Below are 20,496 nucleotides of genomic sequence, written 5' to 3'. Positions count from 1 at the left end.
ACAGCAGTTGCACAAAAAATAAAGAACTCTCAACTATTTTCTCTTTCATTTTTTGTTTGGCGCATAGGCAAATGTGCTTATTGGAGGAGGGTGGTGGCAATGAAACATGACTGTTTAGTGGCTGGATTTGGGATTTGTCAAAGGCGCGCATACAATGCCGTACAAAGTCCGTCGCGGCTGGGTAATTTTCATAATTTTACTTTTGAGAGCCGCTGCAGCATGGGCAGCGTCTGTCTGTGCTTTAAGCGAAATTCCATTAATGTGCCAACTTTCAATAGGTACAACAAAAAAAAAAGCCCATCACTAATTGCGCAGCACTTGCACATCGCTAACTTCCAATAAAAAAAAACCAAGTTTGATTTTCTTGCTACGCATTATTTGCACGCTACGTACAATCACAAATACATACATACACAAATGTAAATACAAGACATACATATGTATGTATGTACATATGTGCGATGATGTTGGTGTGCGTGGGGTAGAAGGCGCACATAAAATGCAGGCAAAAACACTCGAAACGTAAAAGTTATGCACAAAGCCAAGAACAGCAAAAGGGCGTCGTTAATATTTCAAAAACAGAAACAGCCAAACAAAACGGAACGGAAATGCTCAAAATATACTCACTCCCACACACACACACACACACGCACAACAAAAACGTAACGGCAAATTTCAATAACAGCAAAAACAAAAACACAACACTAGACAATTGCACGTGTCCATTCTTGACTTGTGCAATGTGAAAATATTAAAAGGCATATTTGGCGCTTGGTCAGCAACAAGACAATAGGTGAACCAAGGCACAGGAGAAACAGCAACAGCAGCAAATGAGACAAACCGAAGATGCTCGTTGCACGTAATTTATGGCCCAGAGTCAATGTAAGGTTAGGTTGAGTTCGGTTTGAGCGTCGCACGCACATTTGCAAAAAGCTGTCAATGTGCTTTGCCTCTGTGTGTGTGTGTGTGTGTACATTTGTAATGGGGGGACCCGACACTGCAAATTAATTGTGGACAACGCAGGGCACAAGTGAGCTGAGTTGAGTGGCGGCTTGTGGGGCTTAAATGTCCATTTATCACCTGCTCGGTCAAAGTTCAAAGGATGAGACCAACTTCTTACATGTGCTTTAATTAGCTGGTTGCACTTACCTATAACTTTCCTCAGGCTCTTGTTTTATTTCGAAAATTCTCTTATATGGTTGCATATCTACATATATATTCTTTTGTTTGCATAAACTTATTTAATTCCCGCAATTAATCGCACAATTTTTTACAAGCAAACGAAAGTTTTAAAAAATGCCCGCACACAGACACAACGCAGAAAAAGTGTAGCCCATGCTTAAAATAGCCAGGGCTGCCACTTTGTCGCAACAGCTTGGCAGCGTTGCCAGATTCATGTAAATGCATACTTCAGGTCACACTGCACGAACAGCTGCTGAATTTGCCGCCAAATGAATTCAAAAATTAAATTCAAAGCATTTCGTTTAATAATATTTTGTTCGGAAAACAGCCTTAGGGATTACCAACACCTGTATGAGTATTTGTTAATACAACCAACAACCTTTCAGCGCTTCAATGGAAACGGCGCAACCCAACCGCCAAAAGCGCGCTCCAGCTCCTCGGCCACAGCCAAACACAGGCGATCATTGTTGTGATTGGACACCACCTGTATGCCCAGGGGCATGCCCTGTGCATCCAGACCCATGGGCACCTGCGTCGCCGGCAGACGCAGCACATTAAACAGGCTAAAGTAGCTAAAGTCCATAAACTTGACCAGTGGATAGTAATGAAAGGGTGCCGTGCGTGGAGAACTGTGAAAGATCAGCACTCCGTTCTCACCCAGCAGCTCTTGCAGCGCTGCCTTGCACTTTTTGGTAGCTTTGCGCATCAGCGCCTCGTTCTCCTTGGGCAAGATGCTATCCAGCAGCGAGTAAATGGCCGCCATGCTGTATTCGCCCTGACCCAGCAACTTTTTGAATAGCTCCACAAACGGATTCAGCTCGACGCCGTTGCCCAGCAGCTGATTGAAGTTGGCCGGCTCCTGGGTCATCCAGTAGCGCCACATTTTGCCGGTCAGCTGCGTCTCCGGCAGCTTCGCCAAGCGCACCTCCTTTCCGGTCAGCGACTCCAAATGCTTGCGCACATTGTACATGATGCGCTCCGTTTCGCGATTGATGGGATTGCACTGGCGCATCCCAATGCTGGGCACATAAAAGTAGCGCAGACTCTTTACATCCACCTGCTCATCCAGTTTGAGCACACTGTGCAGTGCCGGCTCCAGCAGCACCTTCATAATGGGCCTCAAATCGCTGGCATGGCGCGTCATGGGACCCGCACAGACCATTGTCTCCTGCTCCTTGCCGGTGCGAAAGGTGCAGCCGGCCATATTGATGGCGCCCGAGCTGGGCTTGTGCCCGAAAATGCCACAATTAAAGGCCGGAATGCGTATGGAGCCACCTATATCAGTGCCCAGGCCAAAGCCAGTGCAGCAGGCTGAGATTAAAGCGGCTTCGCCGCCCGAGGAGCCGCCCACGGATCGCCTCAGATCGTAGGGATTATTGGTGCCGCCAATCAGCATATTGCGCGACTCAATCCACTTATTCACCTCCGGCACATTGCTGGTGGCTATGATAATGGCGCCGCTCTGCTTCATCAGCCGCACACACTCCGCATCATTCGTGGCCCGCACATCCTTGCGAGCCAGCAGGCCCAAGGTGTGCAGCTTGCCGGCCACAGAGGTGCTGTCCTTGGTGGTGAACGGTACGCCCAGAAAGGGCAGGGCCAGCAGCTGATCGTCTGTATAATGATTCGCCGCCAGCTGCGCATCGATAACGCTCGCCTGCTCCAGTGCCTCCTTCACAAAGGGTCCATCGACGACGGCGTTCAGTTCGCGATTCACAATTTCGATGCGGTCGCAATAGGCTTTGACGATGTCGTAACTTTTCAGCTTGCGTTCGCGTATTTGTTTTGCCAGCTCAACGGCGCTCTTGGTCAATATGACCTGTTGGTCCACATTTGGAGGAGTTGCGACACGCTTGTGTGGACCCAGATACCAGCCCAGGCCAAACTCCAACAGGCGATCGGTTATGATGTGGACAAGGGTTAACAGAGCTTCCAACAGTATTTTCCAAAAACTCATGACGAACTTTTATTTTTCTTATCTTTTTGAACCACGCGACGTCTTGTAAAGTCAGCAAGTATTTAAGATATACAATGTACATGCATATCATAAAAAAGTTGTTTTTAATTACCCTACTGGCGTTGCCACCCCAACAAAGTTTTCCAGCTGTACATAAACCGGTATGCAAAAGCTCTGTATTCAAACAGCTCAACATCCGTTAAAAGCTGGGGTCTCAAACGTTGCGACTGTTTACGCTGTTTCTGGCGGCGAATAACTTAATACCTAAAATTATTCAATCAACCTATATTTCAACACTTGGTGATTTAAAAGTAAGTATCTCACTATTTTGCACAGTTGTGCTGATAAATAGATATAGATACATACATTATTGGGCCTAGCGATGGCGTTGCCACCCTGTTCAGTATTTTATATATGAGCGAAGTCGCTTTTCACTGCATAGATTTATTGTATCAAATGGTTGCATGACATTGCTTGCATGAAATCGGTCGTGTCACGTCGCCGCATGCATGAACCATCGTCGTCACGAAACACGAAACACGCCACCAGCAACAACAATAAAAATAAATATCGACCCGTCGCTGCCGTCGCCGCAGCTGTGAGTGGTAGTTGCTTTACCGTCGCGCTGCTGAAGCGTCGCCAAATTGCTGCTGTCACAGTACCTGTATCGAATTTTCGTATGTAAAATGCCAAAATAGAAAGTCAACTCATTTTAATGCAAATGCGTTTAACTTAAATGCTAAAACTGTGCGAAATTATATTAAAACGTTGCATATGCAACGGCCAGGGCCACACTTGTGTTTGTTCTTCTGTGTGGCGTCTTGAGAGTGTATTTGTGTGTGGGTGTGGGTGTGCGTGTGCGTATAGCTGAGAAGCTCAGCAACTGCTCAAATTGCATATTTGATTTATTTATCATTCAAGGAACTGCACCTAACGTGCACTTGCCCAGATCTACGTAATCTGTTTGCCAGAAAGCGTGTTGATGATCATTAACTGCAATTGGTTTGCTTAGCGTGTTCGTGTTTGTTTACTTGTCGCATTCAAAATCGCCGCTTTAAATTTCCTTGTGTGTCGTAAGTCATTTAATAAACAAACAGTTTCGTTGTTGTTGCTGGTGAAAAGTACGCTTTACATATTGTGTAAATTCTAATACATATTTGGCCATGGGGTGTGGGAACTGCATATCTTGCTTAGGTGTAAACATTTTGCTGTCTAGAAACAAAATTTATATGCGCTGGCCTAAGCTGCTAGATAAATAAATATAAAAATAAAATGTAATTTTAGCTTATACTGTTACGTTTTGCTGCCCGGTACGCAGCTCAGCCTGTGTGAAATTGGATAACATTAAAATTGGTCCTGAAGCTCTTTGGAGAAATTAAAATCCAATGAAGATCTATGCAATGATTTCTGATCCGAATAACTTTAAATTGAATTTTTAGAATTTTTCACTTAAAAATTTGCTTTAGAATTTGTGTACAGCCGCTTGAAGCTTACAACCGATGTTATATAATTAAATAAATAGTAAAATTAACGGTTTTCCTCGAGCAAAACATCTGAGCTGCATACCTAGCTTGTGTGTACACTACTTATGCCGCATTTTGGGGTATATCGTTTTTGTATGGAATTGATAACAGATAATGCAATCTAATATTGCCGCTTCTTTCGCACGTGATAGGCCACGATTAACCTATTGGAAACTTAATGGTGATGAATAGGCAGCCGAATGATTAACCCAAAGCCGCACCGGCAAGACAATCTAGAAACCGGGCCGATAACAAGTAGTAAAAGAAATCATATTGTGAGGCGAAGGCGTGCGCCAGCTGTGCGCCGGCTATCAAGCCGCCTGGCAAAGCAAATCATTCGACCAAAAACACACATCGTGTCAGTCGCACGAGCTAACGTAATAAGACGAATAATCAATTATTTATATAAATATATATTATATACATATGTATACTGTTACATACTTTACAGTTAAATCTGTCAAACGTTCGATGGAAATGAAGCCAGCCGCCAGCCAGGTAACAGCGACGGCCGCGTCCAGTGGTGGTGAATCATCCGCTTCGGAAACGGCTGCCGCATATATGCGGCAATTTGAGAACATTATAGCGCCGGGCAATGAGGCCTCCATGACCAGAGAGTTCAAACCGCAGGTGGCCTATGAGTTTGAACGGTACTTGAATCCACAAAAACTGAAACAGCATGTGCTGCGCAGCGATAAGCTGCGCGCTCTGTTGGTGCATTATGCGCGGGAGACGAGACAGCCTCTAAAGCAGCTGGAGCAGCAGGCGCGTGCGATTATCGATGAGATCGGCTTGGATAGAAATATGGCCATAATACGTTGGTGTGGCATTGCCATTACGGCGATTGGCAAGCGCATTTGCGATGGATTCTATGTCAATTCGGCCAGCATGGCCAATGTGCGCAAGGATATGGGCCGTTGTCCTGTGCTCTATCTGCCCAGTCATCGCAGCTACATGGACTTTATACTGATGAGCTACATATGCTATTATTATGATATTGAAATACCTGGCATTGCGGCGGGCATGGGTAAGTCTCACATATGTCATACCAGTTTATGGGTGAGCCTAACATTTGAATCCCCTCCAGACTTTCACTCCATGTTTGGCATGGGCACCATGTTGCGAAAAACGGGCGCTTTTTTTATGCGTCGCTCCTTCTCCAACGACGAGCTCTACTGGGACATCTTTCGGGAATATATGTACGCCCTGGTCGCCAATTACCATATAGGCGTGGAGTTTTTCATAGAAGGCACACGCTCCCGCAATTTTAAAGCGCTGGTGCCCAAGGTGGGCCTGTTGTCCATGGCATTGCTGCCCTATTTTACGGGCGAGGTGCCGGATGTAATGATTGTGCCCGTTAGCGTTGCCTATGAGCGTGTGCTGGAGGAGCAGCTGTTTGTCTACGAATTGCTGGGCGTGCCCAAGCCAAAAGAGTCCACCAAGGGTTTCTTTAAAGCTCTGAAAATCATCGACGAGCGCTTCGGCAAAATGTTTCTGGACTTCGGCGAGCCCATCTCAGTGCGCGAATTCTTTGGACACGACAGCACACAGCGCATGCAACGCGCTGGATTGGGTGGACAATTGCAGAAGCTCAATCGCCAGGAGATCGAGCTGGTCAAGCAGCTGGCCAATGAGATTATCTATCAGCAGCAGCGACGCATTGTCATCAGCACCTTTAATCTGTTGAGCCTCTACTATGCCAGTCAGCTGTATGGACAGCGCTGCGTTAATCTGGACGAGGTGTCCGCCGCCATACTCCATCTGAAGCGCATCTTTGAGCAGCTGGGCGCCCATGTCAGCACCAGTACGAATAGCATCAAGGTGGACGTGATCGATACCGTTGAGATACACAGCAACATTTTACAATTTCGAGCGGGACGACTCCAGTTCACGCCGCTGGCCGCCGAGCAACTGGCGGCCCAGATCGACGTGCGACGTTTGAAGGCACACGCGCTCTGTCCACAAACGATGGCGGTGGCAGTGCCCATGTTGGCACTGCAGCTGTATATAAATCCCTGCATGTTTTGGCTGGCACGACCCGCTTATCTGTTGCTTGCGGCGCTCAAAGAGGAGCAGCGTCAACGGAAGCTTGACACCGTGGGCACGTATGACGATACGTTGGCGGCACTGCACAACCATGTCAGCAGCATGGACGCGCTGTTCCAGCATGAATTTATCATTGAATCGAATCGCGAAGCGGCCGAATTTGAGACGCATTTGAAGCTGCTGCTGGATGAGCATGCTCTGCAGCTGCACGAGCATACGGGCAGAATTAGTGTGCAGGATAATGAGTGCTCGCGGGTTATACTGGCTGCTCTGGCTCCATTTCTGTGCCTTTACTATCAGCTGGCAGTCACGTTGCGACAGGTTAGTAAATGGTTTTTAACTCCAGGAAAACTTTCTTAACTTTTGTGAAACCCTGTCTGCGCAGATGTCTGGGGAGTTCAGCGCGAGGGATCTGTTGGTGCGCGTGCAGCAGCATGTGGAACAGCTGCTGCAGCAACCAGGTGGATCCGCGGCCCATGTACATCCATATTGCCTGGCCTTGGACAATCTCAATATCGCCATCTATGCGCTTATACAGTCAGGCTATCTGCACAAATCTCGCGATACGGGCTTGATGTGCGTTGCTACGGCAACACCAATGAAGTGCCTCAGGCAGCTGGAGCTGCAGCTGCTCGAGTATTGCCAGCTGATGCCATTTGCTCAGTACTCGACGGCGGCCAATGAGCAGGCCCAATCGCATATGGCCAAATTATAACTGACAAATGGCAAGCGGTTGGCCAACAGCTCACTGCCCACCGCCTTGGCAACGTCCGCATCCAAACAGCATTTCACAATATCACAATTCATACAATTCATTGTCAGCCTGCTCAAGAATTGCCGCATTATATGCATACTCATTGTGTTTGTACTTGTGGCGCCGTTGTGGCAATTACTACTGTGGCTGATCGCAACCCTGTGCTCAGCGGCATAGTGTGTGCGTGTGTGCGAGTGTGTGTGAAGTATTTGGGCTAATGGCATGATGGGTTTGTCGTTTGTGTATACGAGAATACGTTTTATTAGTCCTTAAGTATTTAATAATAATTGATATTTTGATTTGTTGCCATACACAAAAGCTTAACCCAAAACCATTTTGGATGACAGTCATTGTAGGTCTAGGAAGTCAGGTTTTTTATAGCTAGAGATCCCAACGACATTTGTTCATATGTATGCAAACATATAAATCCATTTATAGTTCTTGCGGATGTTTGATATGATCTAGTTTGTAGCCTTCAGTTTATTTCAAATATTAACCTTATTGACTTTTAAACATTCCTGGTAAAATGCACAAAAAGCCCCTTTTAAGTGAATTTATTTCAATTTACACGTTATATTTTATTTACTATCGTTTTAAGATATTTACATGTATATGGGTTTTAGTTTTGTTGGTAATGTTCATATGTGTTAATTTTTATGTTTGTCTGTTTAGCCAGAATGGCTTGTATTTTTTGAATAAAACAAAGTAATTGTATCTTAGCTTAATAACATCAAATAATGTAAATATAACAATGTTAGCAATAATTCGCCATAATCTTAACTTTGTTGAATGTTATTGAAAAGGCGCTTTCACTTTTAAATGAAACTAAATGTACTGTTACTATTGTACTGTTACCAGAATGTAAACGTGTTAGTAACAGCGCATCGCTGTCTCTTGCTCTTCTAAAAATAATCCTGTTCTGTTAACGCATTGCTCACAAAAGCGATCTAACATATAAATGCATGGACATGTTAGTAACAGCACGTCTGAATACTAATCCTTATGTCTCGTGCTAAAAGAGCAATTTTAATTAATATGAAAAACAGTTTTAACTTAAATAATTAAGTTTAGTAAACATTGCAGAAAAATGTAATCAATAACTCAACAATGTAACCGAAAGGGTCAAATATTTGGTGTTAAGGATTTTACTAGGCAACATTTGACACACTTTCGTAAACATTTTTTAAAAATCCCTTGCAGAAATTAGAGACATCTACAACTCACTCTCATAGCAGGTCAAGCTCATATTCAATTGTAACAATTGCCCGAAACAGGGAAATCAGAATATACTTTTTTTTATAGGTGTTGTAAGATTTTCCCTAATTCCAGAGTATCTAAACTTCATCAAGCTGCAGCCAACGTCACGTTTACGGTTTTAAGTACATTTAATTACTAAAAGTAATTAGCGACAAGCTTAGAAGTGCCAATTAAAAAGCACTTATATTTTCATTAGCAAATTAATTCTAGTAAGTAGAGACCCTCAAGTTTGATATATTCTCAATATTTTTATAATGCTATATGCAGAGGAATTTTCTTGTAAGAACAAAAATCAAAAACTGAAGCACACAAGTCTAGCAACAAATAGTGCAATATTTTGTTTATGCTTAAATATTTTTTAAACATATTTAATGGTATATAAGTTTTTTGTAGCTAAATTTATATACATTTATATGTATACTAGAGAAACCGAACACCAATATACTAATTTATACACTATATTAACAGCAAAAATAAAATATATTAAATTGGTGCCAGTTGCGCCCTTGCGAAAGATTAACAAAAACAAATAAAAAAAAACTCAAACTGACTTTTAAAATGTATATTGTATGCTTAGGCAAGAGAGGGGAGAAGTTTTAATGGTTAGCAAAACTCGCGCTTGAACTGTTCCAAGGTGCGCTGACTGATGACCACACGCATGAGTATTTTCTCCGCATTCTGTTCATCCGCTCTTGTGTCCACAACGGCGGCATTCTTATAGAGCCAGGCCATTTCTGGTCCGCCGCTGGGCACGCGCACCTGTAGCTTTCGGCGTCCAGTTGCGGCCAGAATCTGTTTTTCCACATCCTTGAGCAGCGGCTCCAGGCCGGTCTGAGCGCGTGCCGAGATTAGATGACCCACTGCCGTATTTTGTAGCTGAGCCACAGCTGCCAATTGAGCTTTCGGTGTTAATAAATCACATTTGTTGTAAACATTGATGATGGGCGGCAATTGGCCGGCACTGGGATCTCCGCCAGCTATGCTGAAGGCCAAGGAACGCAGCGTGGACTCAACATGGGCGCGCTGTGCGGAATGACAGGGATGCGATAGATCCTGCACATGTATAATTATATCCTTAAATAGAAACACGATTATAGAATGTGCATTTAGTTGTATTTTTCACACTCACCGCCAGCATAGCATCCTCCAAGGTGGCCACAAAGCACTCAAATAGGCCAGTGGGCAAATCGGACATAAAACCCACTGTATCCATATAGATGAGCTGCTGATTGCAGGGCAAGTTGCCCGCATGCGCTGTTACATCTAGCGTGGCAAACAGTTGGTTGCGCGGCTGCAGCTTATCCTGCACAGTGAGCGCCTTTATCAGCGAGGTCTTGCCTGCATTTGTATAGCCAACGACAGCTGCAACAGGATAATTTTGCTGTTTCCGCTTCTGGCGCAGCAGTTGCCGTTGTCGACGTACGCCATCCAGCTCCGCGCGCAACTTACGCTCCCTTGTGCGCAGTATCTCCTTTTGCAGATCACTCAGCGAGTAGCCCTGGCGCCGGGTCTGCGTAACGCTCGCATCCTTGGCCAGCGCCCATATATAAGGCAGCTCCGCCATAGCAACCTGCAGACGCGCCTCGGCGCTGGTCGCATGTAGACGCAAGATCTGTATAACTACCGAATAGCGATCCAGCACAGGCAGCTGGAATTCTGTTTCCAGAAATTGTTTTTGTGCAAAGGAGAGCGTGCCCTTGCTTACAAACAGGCAGGTTACCTGCCGCTCCTGCCGCAGATCGGTCATTAGTTGTTTGAGCTCGGTCAGCTTGCCGCTGCCAAAAAGCGTTTTGCGTTCCAGACTCTCCAATGGCACCTTGAGCGACCGAGCCACCTGCCAGTTGGGCAGCGAGTGTATCAGCGCAGTGGCCTCGGCCAGTTGATCGTCAGGCGTGACATTGTCGGGCGTTGTTCGCTTGGCTGACCATTTGACATAGGGTTGCAAGATGAATACGTGCTGCGCTGTGGCCACATCCCTGCTGATGCGCATAGCGCCACCAGCAACTTCATCGTAGGCGCTGCGAAGATATAGATTAATTAAGGCTCAGGCATATGGTTAAGTCAAACCCACCGATCATCCAAGAAACGCATGTCGCCGGAACTCACTGCGGTTGGATCGCTCTGCTCCTGAAGCCCCGCCTGCATTTGAGCCTCATAGAAGCTCTTACGATTGCGTATGCCCTTGACTCCTTGATGTTGTGTATACTTGAAACGGGCTGGAATTTGGGTGATAAATGGGCGTAGCTGGGCAGGCCAGGCCACACGCAGCACCGAACGGAGGCACTTCATGACTTATACTATACTCTTTACAATTTGGCTAATTAAAAGGTTTCCTCTTTGAGCACAGTGTGTTTGCCCTCGTATGCCATCCAGGCCGCTTGACAGGATTTGGTGCGTGTTGACGTCGTTTGATATGCAACACCAGTTGCTACTAAGGAGGAAACCAATACGTTGTACTTAACTGGATAACGTATTTTTGTTTGAACCGCCTTTTGTACAAAATATGTGCCCGCAAATCCTACGAAAAGAATAAATATTATGCAATTATTTTGACAATTAATGAAATGCCTACCTAAACAAAATGATGACAAGCCCGTAAAGAGAGCACGTGTCATGCAGTCCAGATAGCCGTCAAAGCCTGGATGTTTATCGCGTTGCTGTTCCTTCAAACGCTTGATGTCGTTCATAATAATTATTTATTTACGCATTAATTTAAGCGCAAGGAAGTATGTGCCAACCGGCTATACGACGTTGTGCTGGCTACTCTTTTTATGGGCAGCACTGTCTGTCTGTTGTTAGTGCACGATCTGGCAACTACACAGCCTGTTGTTGGGCAGCGCGCACACGATGTAATTCGTATTATCAAGCACTTAGCAGATGCGGTCTTTTTCTTAGAGATGTACAAGATTAGTTTAGATTTATATAAAATGCGTTTATATAATGGTAGCAAGTTAACTCGTTTTTTAAATGACGCATTAGTTAAAATTTGAATGATATACGCAAGTCTACAATCAAATGAAGTATTTGAGTGGCAGATGATAGGCAGCACTTTCTGATGTTAGTGTCAGCCGGTCCGGCAACGACATTCCGCTTAGTTGTTGTTTGTGGCGTTTTCTCAAGATTTTGATGCAAAATGGATGTGGAGAAGATTTGTCGCACTTGCCTTAGCCTCTCGGGTCCATTTTTGTCCATTTATGATGGTGATACTGGCAGCTGCTTGGTCGATATGCTGCGCGAATTCACAAGGACTAAGGTAAGCCTTGGATTTCAAATTCCAGTCGCCCCAGACTTAATTCCTCTTCTTCACAGCCGCGGCGCGAGGATAATCTGCCAGCCAGGGTCTGTCTTAGTTGCATCAGTGAAATTAACCACTGCTACTCATTTAAGCTTAAATGTGAAAGCTCAAACCGAACGCTGCGGCAGCTGCTGCCCAATGCACTCCCCGAGGAGCCGGATCAGCCATCGACAGCAGCCAAGTCCGCAGTGGCTACGTCCGAAAGCTCCGTGCAAACTAATGCGGTGTCAACAGCCACAACTGAGGCACAAACGGATGGGGTTGCCACATCAGATGCCGCGCAAAACACCAGCATTGAGGAGCCAGCTCTGCTGGCCAACGAACCTCTGATAGATGAGGTGGAGGGACAGGAGGAGGAAGAGTATGACTATGAATTTACCGAAGAGCAAGAAACAGATGAGACACCGTCCAAGGCGATCGCCGAGAATATAATATTGCATGTGGAAAAAGACAATATTAAGTTTGAAACGGAAATGGTGTACAATAAAAACACAGGCGAGCTGCTTGAACAGGCGGTGGAAACAGTTGCCAAGCAGAAGGAGTATAAATATCGGCTTGTCAGCAATGGTAATGGCGACACATACATCTCACCAGAGCCTGCGCCAACGCTCGCGCTGCCTTCGCGCAAAAGTGCCACAAAGCTGCCTAAGGAGGAGCAATCGACGCATCAGGAGTCACAGTCAACGTCCAAGCGCAGCGTGCAGCATCAGTCGGAGGGACAGCTGGATGAGCCGTCGCCTTCAAAGAAATCAAAACCCATTAACTCAAATGGCACACCTGCAGGTGAATTGGATGAGTTGAAGGCCAAGTTCCACTGTGATCGCTGCAATGCAGGCTTTGCGCTGGAGAAATCCCTGATCATACATCGGCGGCAAAATAGCTGCACACATCGCAATTTCAAATGCAACGAGTGCGAAAGGGTATTTGTTTCGCTGGATCATTTAACCGAGCATCAGGCAACGCATGGTGCATTCATATGTCAGGAGTGCGGCTTGCGCTGCGAGTCCATGGAGCAGCTGGGCAGGCATATGGTGCAGACGCACAAACGGAATCTACGCAATCAGTGCAATGTTTGCCAAAAGGGTAAGCCAAGGACAAACATTTTGCTACTTTTACTCTAAAATTTGTCATTTTGCAGTCTTCACCATGTTGTCCACACTACGAGATCACATGCGTATCCACACCGGTGAGAAGCCATTTGTGTGCAAAGTTTGCGGCAAAGGCTTTACACAGAATGCGAATCTACGCCAGCACATGATGCGTCATTCGGATATAAAGCGTTTCAAGTGCGAGCTGTGCAATCATTCTTTTGTAACCAAAGCGGAGCTGACCTCCCATGCGCGCACCCACACCGGTGTCAAGCCGTATCAATGTGAGGTCTGCTCCTCCAGATTCACCACCAGCTGCTCCCTGGCCAAGCACAAGCGCAAGCACACAGGCGAGCGACCCTATGCCTGTGACTTGTGTCCCATGCGGTTCACAGCGCTCAACGTGCTGAAGAATCACCGACGCACGCACACTGGCGAAAGGCCCTACGTTTGTCCCTTTTGTTCCAAGAGCTTTACGCAACGTGGCGACTGCCAGATGCATCAGCGGACGCATCAGGGCGACAAGATCTACATATGTCCTGTGTGCAGCGAGGAGTTCAAAACGATGACAGATATGCGCACGCATCTGACGATGCACGAACAGGACGACAAGCGATTGGTGCATTTCACCCTGCTGAGCAACAAGGAGAACGGCAATGCGGCGCTAGAGGAGGCGGACGAGGAGTCGGATGCAACCGATTTGCTTTAGGTGATGGAGGCGCCGGCAGCGGCGGTGGCTACTTTTCCCTGTGGGAATTTTTAATACGCTAGGTCTTAAGATGGGATGTTCCATAGATTAGAGCTGGAAAATTATCGACAGAGCTGATACTCTCGATATTTAACGTTAAGGGTTTCCAGTGTAAACGGATTAGGGGGCTTTATACTCGGTACTTATCATTTGTTGGAGCTGTCAATTGTTACTATCGATATTTAGTAAAAGGCATAGAAAAACATATGTTCATATCCTAAAGCTACATAAATAACTATTAGGCTCGCGGTGTTTTAAGCACAAAAAAATACAAAACATATATGTATATACAAACAGTAGTTTATGCTCTGATCAGTTGATCGATCAGTTGAGCTGTCGCTATAGATGTTTCACACAGGGTTAATCAAGAAATAAATAACCTATCGATCGTTCAAGCTGTAATTGGAGCTAGTATCGGGGTATGGACAAACGGAGTGTTTAGTGTATACAACTTTTCGAGGCTCATTAACATTCTTTTTTATATTAAATGTAAAAGTTCTTATGAAACTAAAAACCATGCTTATCGATTTATCACAAGCACGCCCTATTATCAATAGTTCGGCGGTAGCTCGATTGTTTTCCAGCTCAAATTTAAATTATGACATTATTTTGTAGAATTTTCTTAGTCTTTAATTTTAGCTTACAACAATAGTTATTAAAATGCTTATGAATCGATATATGCACTTGGTCGTCTAGTAGAACTGTCCAAACTGGGCCGGCTGTTGTATCGCCGAGGTGGACGCCTCTGTCGTGGCGACAGCGACAGGCAGATTGAGTGATGCGCCGCTGGTTACAGGCGGATCGCCTTGAAACCAATTGACCAGCTCATGATGCGCACTCTGCACGCATTTGCGCTGATCGGCAATCAGGTTTTCTGAGTATTTCACATGGTTGGCATACGCCTCCTTTTCGTGCTGCGCATCCTTGGACATCCGATGCAGATCCTTCAGAATCGCCGAGCCCCACAGCTGCACATGTATATCAGGTATTTTACTCGCCAATTGCATGGCTGGCGTCACCATATTCATGCTCTCCTTGGAGTTGCCTATGCTAAGGAAGACATGCGAAAGTAACACCAGAGAGCAGCTGGTCAGGCGATTCAAGTCCTCCGCATTTGCCATTTTAAGCGTTTCGCGCAAGAACCGTCTGTGGAGATTATTGAATTGTGAAAATGAAAAATTCTATAAACGCATTATCTACTCACTTGGCCTCATGAAAGCTGTTTTTGTGGAAGGCATGCAATCCCTGTACATAGTAGAAGCCACCCATTAGCGCCTGGCTGCTGTACGTGTGCGTATTCTCCGTGGACACTGCGTCGAGTATTTGCTTGAGGTCTGCTTCCCGTTTGGTGCGCAGATATATGATGGCCAGATTGAGATTGGCAAAGAGCTTGAGATCCCGTTCGCCAGTCTCGTTTACACACACCAAAAACTGCCGCTCCGCATGCTCAAAGAAGCTCGTGGACATGGAATACAAACCGATAAGGCAATGCAGCTGAGCCGAATGACGCTTGAGCAGGTTACGATGTGGCGCCGCTATACACACATCGCGGGCAGCGGCTATCTCACGTATGGCTAGCTCACGATTGCCCATAACCATGCGGCACATGACAATATGTTCCAGTAATATGACCTTAAAGACGGATAATATGGATTTGTCCTCCTGCAGTTTCAGTTTCTCGATTTGTGTTAGCGCCTTTTCCGTATACTTTTGCGCCTTGTCCATGTAGCCGGCCATCATGGAGTGCGAGACGGTGACGAGATACACAAGCACATAAAGCTGCTCCTTGGGCAGCCAAACAAACATCTCCAGCTGATTGGCACCAAAGATGACCTCATCGCTTGGCCAATTCGGCGCCATAATGGTCTGTATGGACATTTGCAGCTGCTTTAAACTGGGCTTCACCGTCTTGACCTGCCCCAGTGCCAGATAGTAGCACACTTGCAGCACCAGGAAAAACACCTTGAGATACTCCTTCTGATGCGGATTGGGTATGTTATTGTCGATTATCTGGCCCGCTGAATTAAGCAGCGCCAGCACATCATTCGTTTTCCGTTCAATCATTAGGATCATTGCGCGTGACAGCAGAAATAGCACCTTTAGGTATGTGGCGCCCGCCTCCTCGGCAGATTCAGCGCCCACTGCCAACAGATCGCTGGCAAGCGAATATTCACGATCGTTGGCGTGTATCTGGGACAGTTGCAGGAGTAGCTTGCAATGCCAATAGACATTGTTCTGTGATAGCTCCACCGCACGTCGCAGCATCGCTTTGGCGTGTGAGCTTTGCTCCGTTTGCAGATGCAGCTGTGCCAGAAGCGACGCCGTGTCAAATTTGACATCATCAAAATTCATTAGCGGCTCTGAGATGCTCCACGCCTGCTCCAAATGCTGACGCGCCAAATCTATGTTGCGCGTGTAGGCCATTAGCACTTGTCCCATTTGCAGGTGTGTGCGCGCCTCCACCTGGAGCGTAACGAAATTCAATTAATTGAATATGTTTATAAATTGAATTTGTTGTTGACTTTCACTTGAACTTACCTTTGAAGGCGGCTGAAAAGTGAAGAGCGCCTGTAAACATTGTATGCACTTCTTTATATTTGGCGGCTGTGAGGTACGGAAGTATTCGGCGAGTCCGAGCAGCGATATATAGCAGGCATCCTGTGATGCTGCTGTGGTATTAACTCCACTCATTGCGTTTAATTGCTAAAATCGGCTTCGTTTTGTTTATCGCGTAATTTTGTTGTTGTTGTTGTTGCTGCTGCGTGGGTTAATGTGGTGGTTAATCAGTGTTGGTAAACATTGCGGCGCAGTGTTGCAGTATGCGCCATCGATGAATCGTTACGTAGTCGCAGTGACTAAATAAATAATCTAATCAGTGACTAATGTAAATTTATATGTTTATTGGAACTTAAAATATTTATTTTGTATATTTTGCCTCATTGCAATAAAGTACGAGTTTTAAAGATGTGTATCTTTGAAATACCCTTAACATCCTCGTATCATAGTACACTTATTCGATTACTGCTATCGATTAATCGTTATATCAAAATATTACTCGAGCCGCGCTCTGCAATAAGCTCAGTACTAAACTTTAAGCGGTTGCAACAAGTCGTGTTTTGGGTGCAATTCAAGTGATTAAGTCTTATCAAGTAAAAGGTATTTAAAAATGTATTTTATTAAAATCTCTTATGACAGTTTAATAACTACCACAACGACCGGTTTTTGTTTTAAATCGAGCACTCATCACTTATGATTGTCATTAATGTTTACAATTGCTATTTATAATTGCACAATCTATGGTGAATTATGTGCACTTAAGTCTCCTGATCCAGTAAATAAATGGCTTTCTGTGGTTGTTATTGTCGCACGCAATCACAATTCGCTATCGTTATACAAAATGAGTGTGGAGTTTGATTTATGTGGAATTTTGTAATGGCATTGTTATTGACGCTTGTTTCTTCAATATATATATATATATATATTTATATATATATATATATATATATAAGTATGCAAGTATAAATATGGATTTACCCTGGAGACTTAAGATTAGCATATTGACGACAAACAGACCCTTTGCTGCTCATTACGAAATTCGAATCAATTTTAAAAATGAACAGTGATAACCATTATAAACTGACCTCACTTGGGGTCACTCGCCAAATACTTATTTAGTTTCTGTCGAATTCAATTTTTCAAAGATAACTATTTAAATGATTTTGTTTTATTATTTCTCTATTAGCAGCAATGACTTTCATGTACAAACAGGCAGTATGTATAGTTTGCACGTTCAATACTTTGCGTCAACTTCAGTTGGAAATTCCCTAGAAACAAGTTGCTTTGTTGTTTGCTTTAGTTTTTTTTTTTTTTTTTTGCCAGTGTGGGCAGCGCAGGCGCGAATGGAGGCTACAGCTGTGTTGGTAAACAGCGTGCGAAAGCTAAACATTAATACGGGTGCGAGAAGAAGAAGAAATTAAAAAAAAAAAAATACCAATTACAAAATCGCCAATACAGGGTCAAAAAAGAGCGCGTAAGCGTTGAAATGTTAACAATTTATGAATCACGCACATATTTACAGTGCACATAACTGTGTGTGGACTCGAAACTGGTTTTGAAAATGTTAATTTTGTGTTGGGGTTTTTTTTTTATTTAACGATGCAAAGCGTTTTCATTGCGTCGGCAAATCACGCAACTGTGACGTCGAGCAGTCAGCTGCGAAAGCCGGCCAAAAGACAAACTCGCTCTTTTTTCACGCTCAGCTGAATCCAACAACAGCAACAACAACAACAACAACAACAACATTAACAGCAAAAACAATCACAAATAGCTTTGTTGTTGCGAATTCGAGTGCAGACAAACTGATAAACTTTCACTTTTCGCCGTCAGCTCAAGAGCAAAATGTTGCAACAGCTTCAAGCTGTGATTAAGATAAATTGGCTACGACAACTTTGGGCGCATCGCCGAGGTGAATCAGCTTTAAGGGATTTTTAATGACCTACAAGCTTGCGCTGCATAAATTTGCCGGCTTAGAGATTTTTGTATATATTAAAGCACACAATAAAATTGGCAAACGATCTTTACGCGTGACGAATACTAAACAGACTTATTAAGGCACGTTTTTCCCATGATCATGTTAGCTGTCGATCACTGTGCAAAATTTGCAAGGCACCTTAGCCGCTTTGTAAGTATTTGCAATGAATTGCAGAGCTAAAATGAAGTTAGAAAAGGAAGAAAGCGATTCCACTGCAGAATGCAAATGCAATATTTTATACCGTTTCGATTGAAAAAATAAATACGGAATTCCTAAAAGGAAACTTAAATATTTGACTTAAACTATGGACAGCTGTGAAAAATAGATGCATTTTAAACAAAAATTTATCCGGAGATTAAATGATTTGTAGCCATATTGACCTCTCAAACTAATAAAAAGATTTAATTAAATTATAAACGATTTGTGTGTCGATGCACTTTCTACAAACACTCCGACAAATAAATAATACTCATAATAATAAAAAATCACTCTGCAAGGCTATGACACTGAATTCCATTCACGTAATATTTGGCAAGAGTGTTGCCAGCCCACTTGCCACATCGAAGGTCACTAATCCCAAACTCTCGTAAATCGTATCTTTGCAGAGAATGAAGGTGTGTTTATCACTGGTGCTGCTGTTGCCGGCGCTGTTAAGCGCCGAATTTTGTGGCACACCGACCGATCCCAGCATGTCGTCCATACGTCCCAATTTGTACCGGGGACAGCAGGAGTTCTCTGTGGCCATGCTGGATGCCATACGTAAGGCGACGCCCAATGAGAATGTCTTCTTCTCACCCTACAGCACATACCATGCCTTGTTATTGGCATATTTTGGCGCCACGGGGGAGACGGAGCAGGAGCTAACCAAGACGCTACGATTGAGCTGGGCACCGTCTAAGGAGGCTGTGCGTAGCGCATATCGCACGGAGAAGCAGGCCCGTGCTCTGCGTGCCAAGGAAATGCCCTTGGAATTCTCCTCCGCCGATCGTCTGTACTTCGATAATCAGGTGAAGCTGGCCAGCTGCTTGGATTCCCGTCTACACGACGAAATTGTGCAGTTGAATATCAGGGACAATGCGGAGCAGACGCGTCAGCAGATCAACTCATGGATTGCCAATGTTACACACGATCAAATCAAGGACATGCTTGCCGCCGGCGATATCGATTCGCGCACTCAACTGGTGCTGGCCAATGCGGCCTACTTCAAGGGCCAGTGGTCCAGTCGGTTCAATGCTGACAAGACCGAACAAATGCTTTTCTATACGTCAAGCGAAAACTATTCCTTTGTGCCGATGATGAAGCAGAAGGGAAATTTCCTGTTGAATCCGGATGAGCGCCTAGGCGCCCATGTACTGCAGCTGCCTTATCGCACATCGATGAAGGAAACCGATGAGGATTCGGATATATCTATGGTCATTATATTGCCACCCTTCAATACCGATGCTCTGGAACGGGTACTGGCCAAGCTAAATGCCGAGACGTTAGAGGCGGCACTCAAGGAAGCCTCGTCTCGCGAGATTGAGGTTTCGCTGCCCAAGTTTGAGTTTGAGCAGCGTCTGGAACTCGTGCCGGTAAGTACGCAGACTTTTGTCAAGTCCAAGTACACCATTATTGATTGAAAAACTTTTCAGATCCTGCGTGAAATGGGCATTAATCAGATATTCGATAGCAACGCCAGCTTCAACGACTTTAGCACCGAGCAGAGCATCAATTTCGGCGATGCCAAGCACATGGCCAAGATCAAGGTCGATGAGGAGGGCAGCATTGCGGCGGCCGCCACCGTTTTGGTTAGCTTCCGTTCGGCCCGACCCATTGAGCCTACCAAATTCGAATGCAATCATCCATTTGTATTCCTGATCTACGATCACAAAGCGAGTGCTATTCTTTTTACGGGCATCTATCGTGATCCCAAGACAATGAAGTAAATGTCGCGCCCCCATAGGAAGATGCGTGTCAGTATGCCAGTACCGTGTGCGAGTGTGTGTGTGACTCCTGTAATAATTTAACTTACAATCGCTAACCAAATTTTGTCTCGAATAAGCGCAAGGACCTTAAGCCTGTAATTGTATTTGTAAAATAAATTATATGAATGTGTATGAACAAACTATTGTAACT

General features: G+C 44.9%; 8 protein-coding genes across 9 annotated transcripts in view; 3 read left to right on the top strand and 5 right to left on the bottom strand.

Moving 5' to 3' along the window:
* Positions 1-1,329, bottom strand: part of msi (RNA-binding protein musashi) — a 149,290-nt gene extending 147,961 nt beyond the window's left edge. The window contains exon 1 of the mRNA XM_032433729.2: positions 1,150-1,329. Within this exon, the coding sequence (XP_032289620.1) occupies positions 1,150-1,205 (56 nt within the window). The 5' untranslated portion in view covers positions 1,206-1,329. The remainder of the gene's footprint in view (positions 1-1,149) is intronic.
* Positions 1,330-1,469: 140 nt separating this feature from the next.
* On the bottom strand, positions 1,470-3,252 carry LOC6632662 (fatty-acid amide hydrolase 2). Its single transcript, XM_002056432.4, has one exon. The coding sequence runs from the start codon at positions 3,137-3,139 to the stop codon at positions 1,565-1,567; it is 1,575 nt and encodes a 524-aa protein (XP_002056468.1). The 5' UTR covers positions 3,140-3,252; the 3' UTR covers positions 1,470-1,564.
* Positions 3,253-3,726: 474 nt separating this feature from the next.
* On the top strand, positions 3,727-7,576 carry Gnpat (dihydroxyacetone phosphate acyltransferase). Its single transcript, XM_002056431.4, has 4 exons — positions 3,727-3,816; positions 5,114-5,689; positions 5,750-7,029; positions 7,094-7,576. Exons 2-4 carry the CDS (start codon positions 5,134-5,136, stop codon positions 7,421-7,423), a joined length of 2,166 nt encoding a protein of 721 aa, XP_002056467.4. The 5' UTR covers positions 3,727-3,816; positions 5,114-5,133; the 3' UTR covers positions 7,424-7,576.
* Positions 7,577-9,266: 1,690 nt separating this feature from the next.
* On the bottom strand, positions 9,267-11,008 carry LOC6632660 (putative GTP-binding protein 6). The gene is made up of 3 exons (XM_002056430.4): positions 10,791-11,008; positions 9,849-10,737; positions 9,267-9,793 (listed from the first exon to the last, which is right to left on the bottom strand). The coding sequence occupies exons 1-3, from the start codon at positions 11,006-11,008 to the stop codon at positions 9,323-9,325; spliced, it is 1,578 nt and encodes a 525-aa protein (XP_002056466.1). The 3' UTR covers positions 9,267-9,322.
* A 32-nt stretch (positions 11,009-11,040) lies between these two features.
* Positions 11,041-11,490, bottom strand: LOC6632659 (transmembrane protein 141). The gene is made up of 2 exons (XM_002056429.4): positions 11,292-11,490; positions 11,041-11,237 (listed from the first exon to the last, which is right to left on the bottom strand). Exons 1-2 carry the CDS (start codon positions 11,404-11,406, stop codon positions 11,041-11,043), a joined length of 312 nt encoding a protein of 103 aa, XP_002056465.1. The 5' UTR covers positions 11,407-11,490.
* Positions 11,491-11,779: 289 nt separating this feature from the next.
* On the top strand, positions 11,780-14,527 carry LOC6632658 (zinc finger protein 892). Its single transcript, XM_002056428.4, has 3 exons — positions 11,780-11,972; positions 12,029-13,097; positions 13,153-14,527. Exons 1-3 carry the CDS (start codon positions 11,853-11,855, stop codon positions 13,809-13,811), a joined length of 1,848 nt encoding a protein of 615 aa, XP_002056464.1. The 5' UTR covers positions 11,780-11,852; the 3' UTR covers positions 13,812-14,527.
* On the bottom strand, positions 14,312-16,655 carry Mau2 (Mau2 sister chromatid cohesion factor). Its single transcript, XM_002056427.4, has 3 exons — positions 16,389-16,655; positions 15,055-16,313; positions 14,312-14,996 (listed from the first exon to the last, which is right to left on the bottom strand). Exons 1-3 carry the CDS (start codon positions 16,539-16,541, stop codon positions 14,543-14,545), a joined length of 1,866 nt encoding a protein of 621 aa, XP_002056463.1. The 5' UTR covers positions 16,542-16,655; the 3' UTR covers positions 14,312-14,542.
* Positions 16,656-16,855: 200 nt separating this feature from the next.
* Positions 16,856-20,485, top strand: LOC6632656 (serine protease inhibitor 88Ea). Of its 2 annotated transcripts, none has more exons than XM_015170346.3 (3): positions 16,856-17,006; positions 18,987-19,952; positions 20,013-20,485. In XM_015170346.3, the coding sequence occupies exons 2-3, from the start codon at positions 18,990-18,992 to the stop codon at positions 20,304-20,306; spliced, it is 1,257 nt and encodes a 418-aa protein (XP_015025832.1). In that variant the 5' UTR covers positions 16,856-17,006; positions 18,987-18,989; the 3' UTR covers positions 20,307-20,485. The 2 variants fall into 2 exon arrangements, with proteins under 2 accessions (XP_015025832.1, XP_070063324.1); XM_070207223.1 differs by lacking the exon at positions 16,856-17,006 and adding an exon at positions 18,466-18,531.
* Positions 20,486-20,496: the final 11 nt, after the last annotated feature.

Source organism: Drosophila virilis, chromosome 2 (genome assembly GCF_030788295.1).
Source record: "Drosophila virilis strain 15010-1051.87 chromosome 2, Dvir_AGI_RSII-ME, whole genome shotgun sequence".
Taxonomy (NCBI): Eukaryota; Metazoa; Arthropoda; class Insecta; order Diptera; family Drosophilidae; genus Drosophila; species Drosophila virilis.
The sequence above is the reverse complement of the archived record's forward strand: the minus strand, read 5'-3'. Positions and strand labels throughout refer to the sequence as shown.

Coding starts and splice junctions, on each gene's coding strand:
- LOC6632662 (XM_002056432.4), bottom strand. CDS start 3,139: ATGAGTTTTTGGAAAATACTGTTGGAAGCTCTGTTAACCCTTGTCCAC.
- Gnpat (XM_002056431.4), top strand. CDS start 5,134: ATGGAAATGAAGCCAGCCGCCAGCCAGGTAACAGCGACGGCCGCGTCC. Junction 5,690..5,749: donor TGGCATTGCGGCGGGCATGG/GTAAGTCTCACA, acceptor AATCCCCTCCAG/ACTTTCACTCCATGTTTGGC. Junction 7,030..7,093: donor TGGCAGTCACGTTGCGACAG/GTTAGTAAATGG, acceptor CTGTCTGCGCAG/ATGTCTGGGGAGTTCAGCGC.
- LOC6632660 (XM_002056430.4), bottom strand. CDS start 11,008: ATGAAGTGCCTCCGTTCGGTGCTGCGTGTGGCCTGGCCTGCCCAGCTA. Junction 10,738..10,790: donor ATGCGTTTCTTGGATGATCG/GTGGGTTTGACT, acceptor ATATCTTCGCAG/CGCCTACGATGAAGTTGCTG. Junction 9,794..9,848: donor TGGAGGATGCTATGCTGGCG/GTGAGTGTGAAA, acceptor TTTCTATTTAAG/GATATAATTATACATGTGCA.
- LOC6632659 (XM_002056429.4), bottom strand. CDS start 11,406: ATGAACGACATCAAGCGTTTGAAGGAACAGCAACGCGATAAACATCCA. Junction 11,238..11,291: donor CTTGTCATCATTTTGTTTAG/GTAGGCATTTCA, acceptor TTCTTTTCGTAG/GATTTGCGGGCACATATTTT.
- LOC6632658 (XM_002056428.4), top strand. CDS start 11,853: ATGGATGTGGAGAAGATTTGTCGCACTTGCCTTAGCCTCTCGGGTCCA. Junction 11,973..12,028: donor GCGAATTCACAAGGACTAAG/GTAAGCCTTGGA, acceptor TCTTCTTCACAG/CCGCGGCGCGAGGATAATCT. Junction 13,098..13,152: donor GTGCAATGTTTGCCAAAAGG/GTAAGCCAAGGA, acceptor GTCATTTTGCAG/TCTTCACCATGTTGTCCACA.
- Mau2 (XM_002056427.4), bottom strand. CDS start 16,541: ATGAGTGGAGTTAATACCACAGCAGCATCACAGGATGCCTGCTATATA. Junction 16,314..16,388: donor CTTTTCAGCCGCCTTCAAAG/GTAAGTTCAAGT, acceptor GTTACGCTCCAG/GTGGAGGCGCGCACACACCT. Junction 14,997..15,054: donor AACAGCTTTCATGAGGCCAA/GTGAGTAGATAA, acceptor TAATCTCCACAG/ACGGTTCTTGCGCGAAACGC.
- LOC6632656 (XM_070207223.1), top strand. CDS start 18,475: ATGATCATGTTAGCTGTCGATCACTGTGCAAAATTTGCAAGGCACCTT. Junction 18,532..18,986: donor CAAGGCACCTTAGCCGCTTT/GTAAGTATTTGC, acceptor GTATCTTTGCAG/AGAATGAAGGTGTGTTTATC. Junction 19,953..20,012: donor AGCGTCTGGAACTCGTGCCG/GTAAGTACGCAG, acceptor AAAACTTTTCAG/ATCCTGCGTGAAATGGGCAT.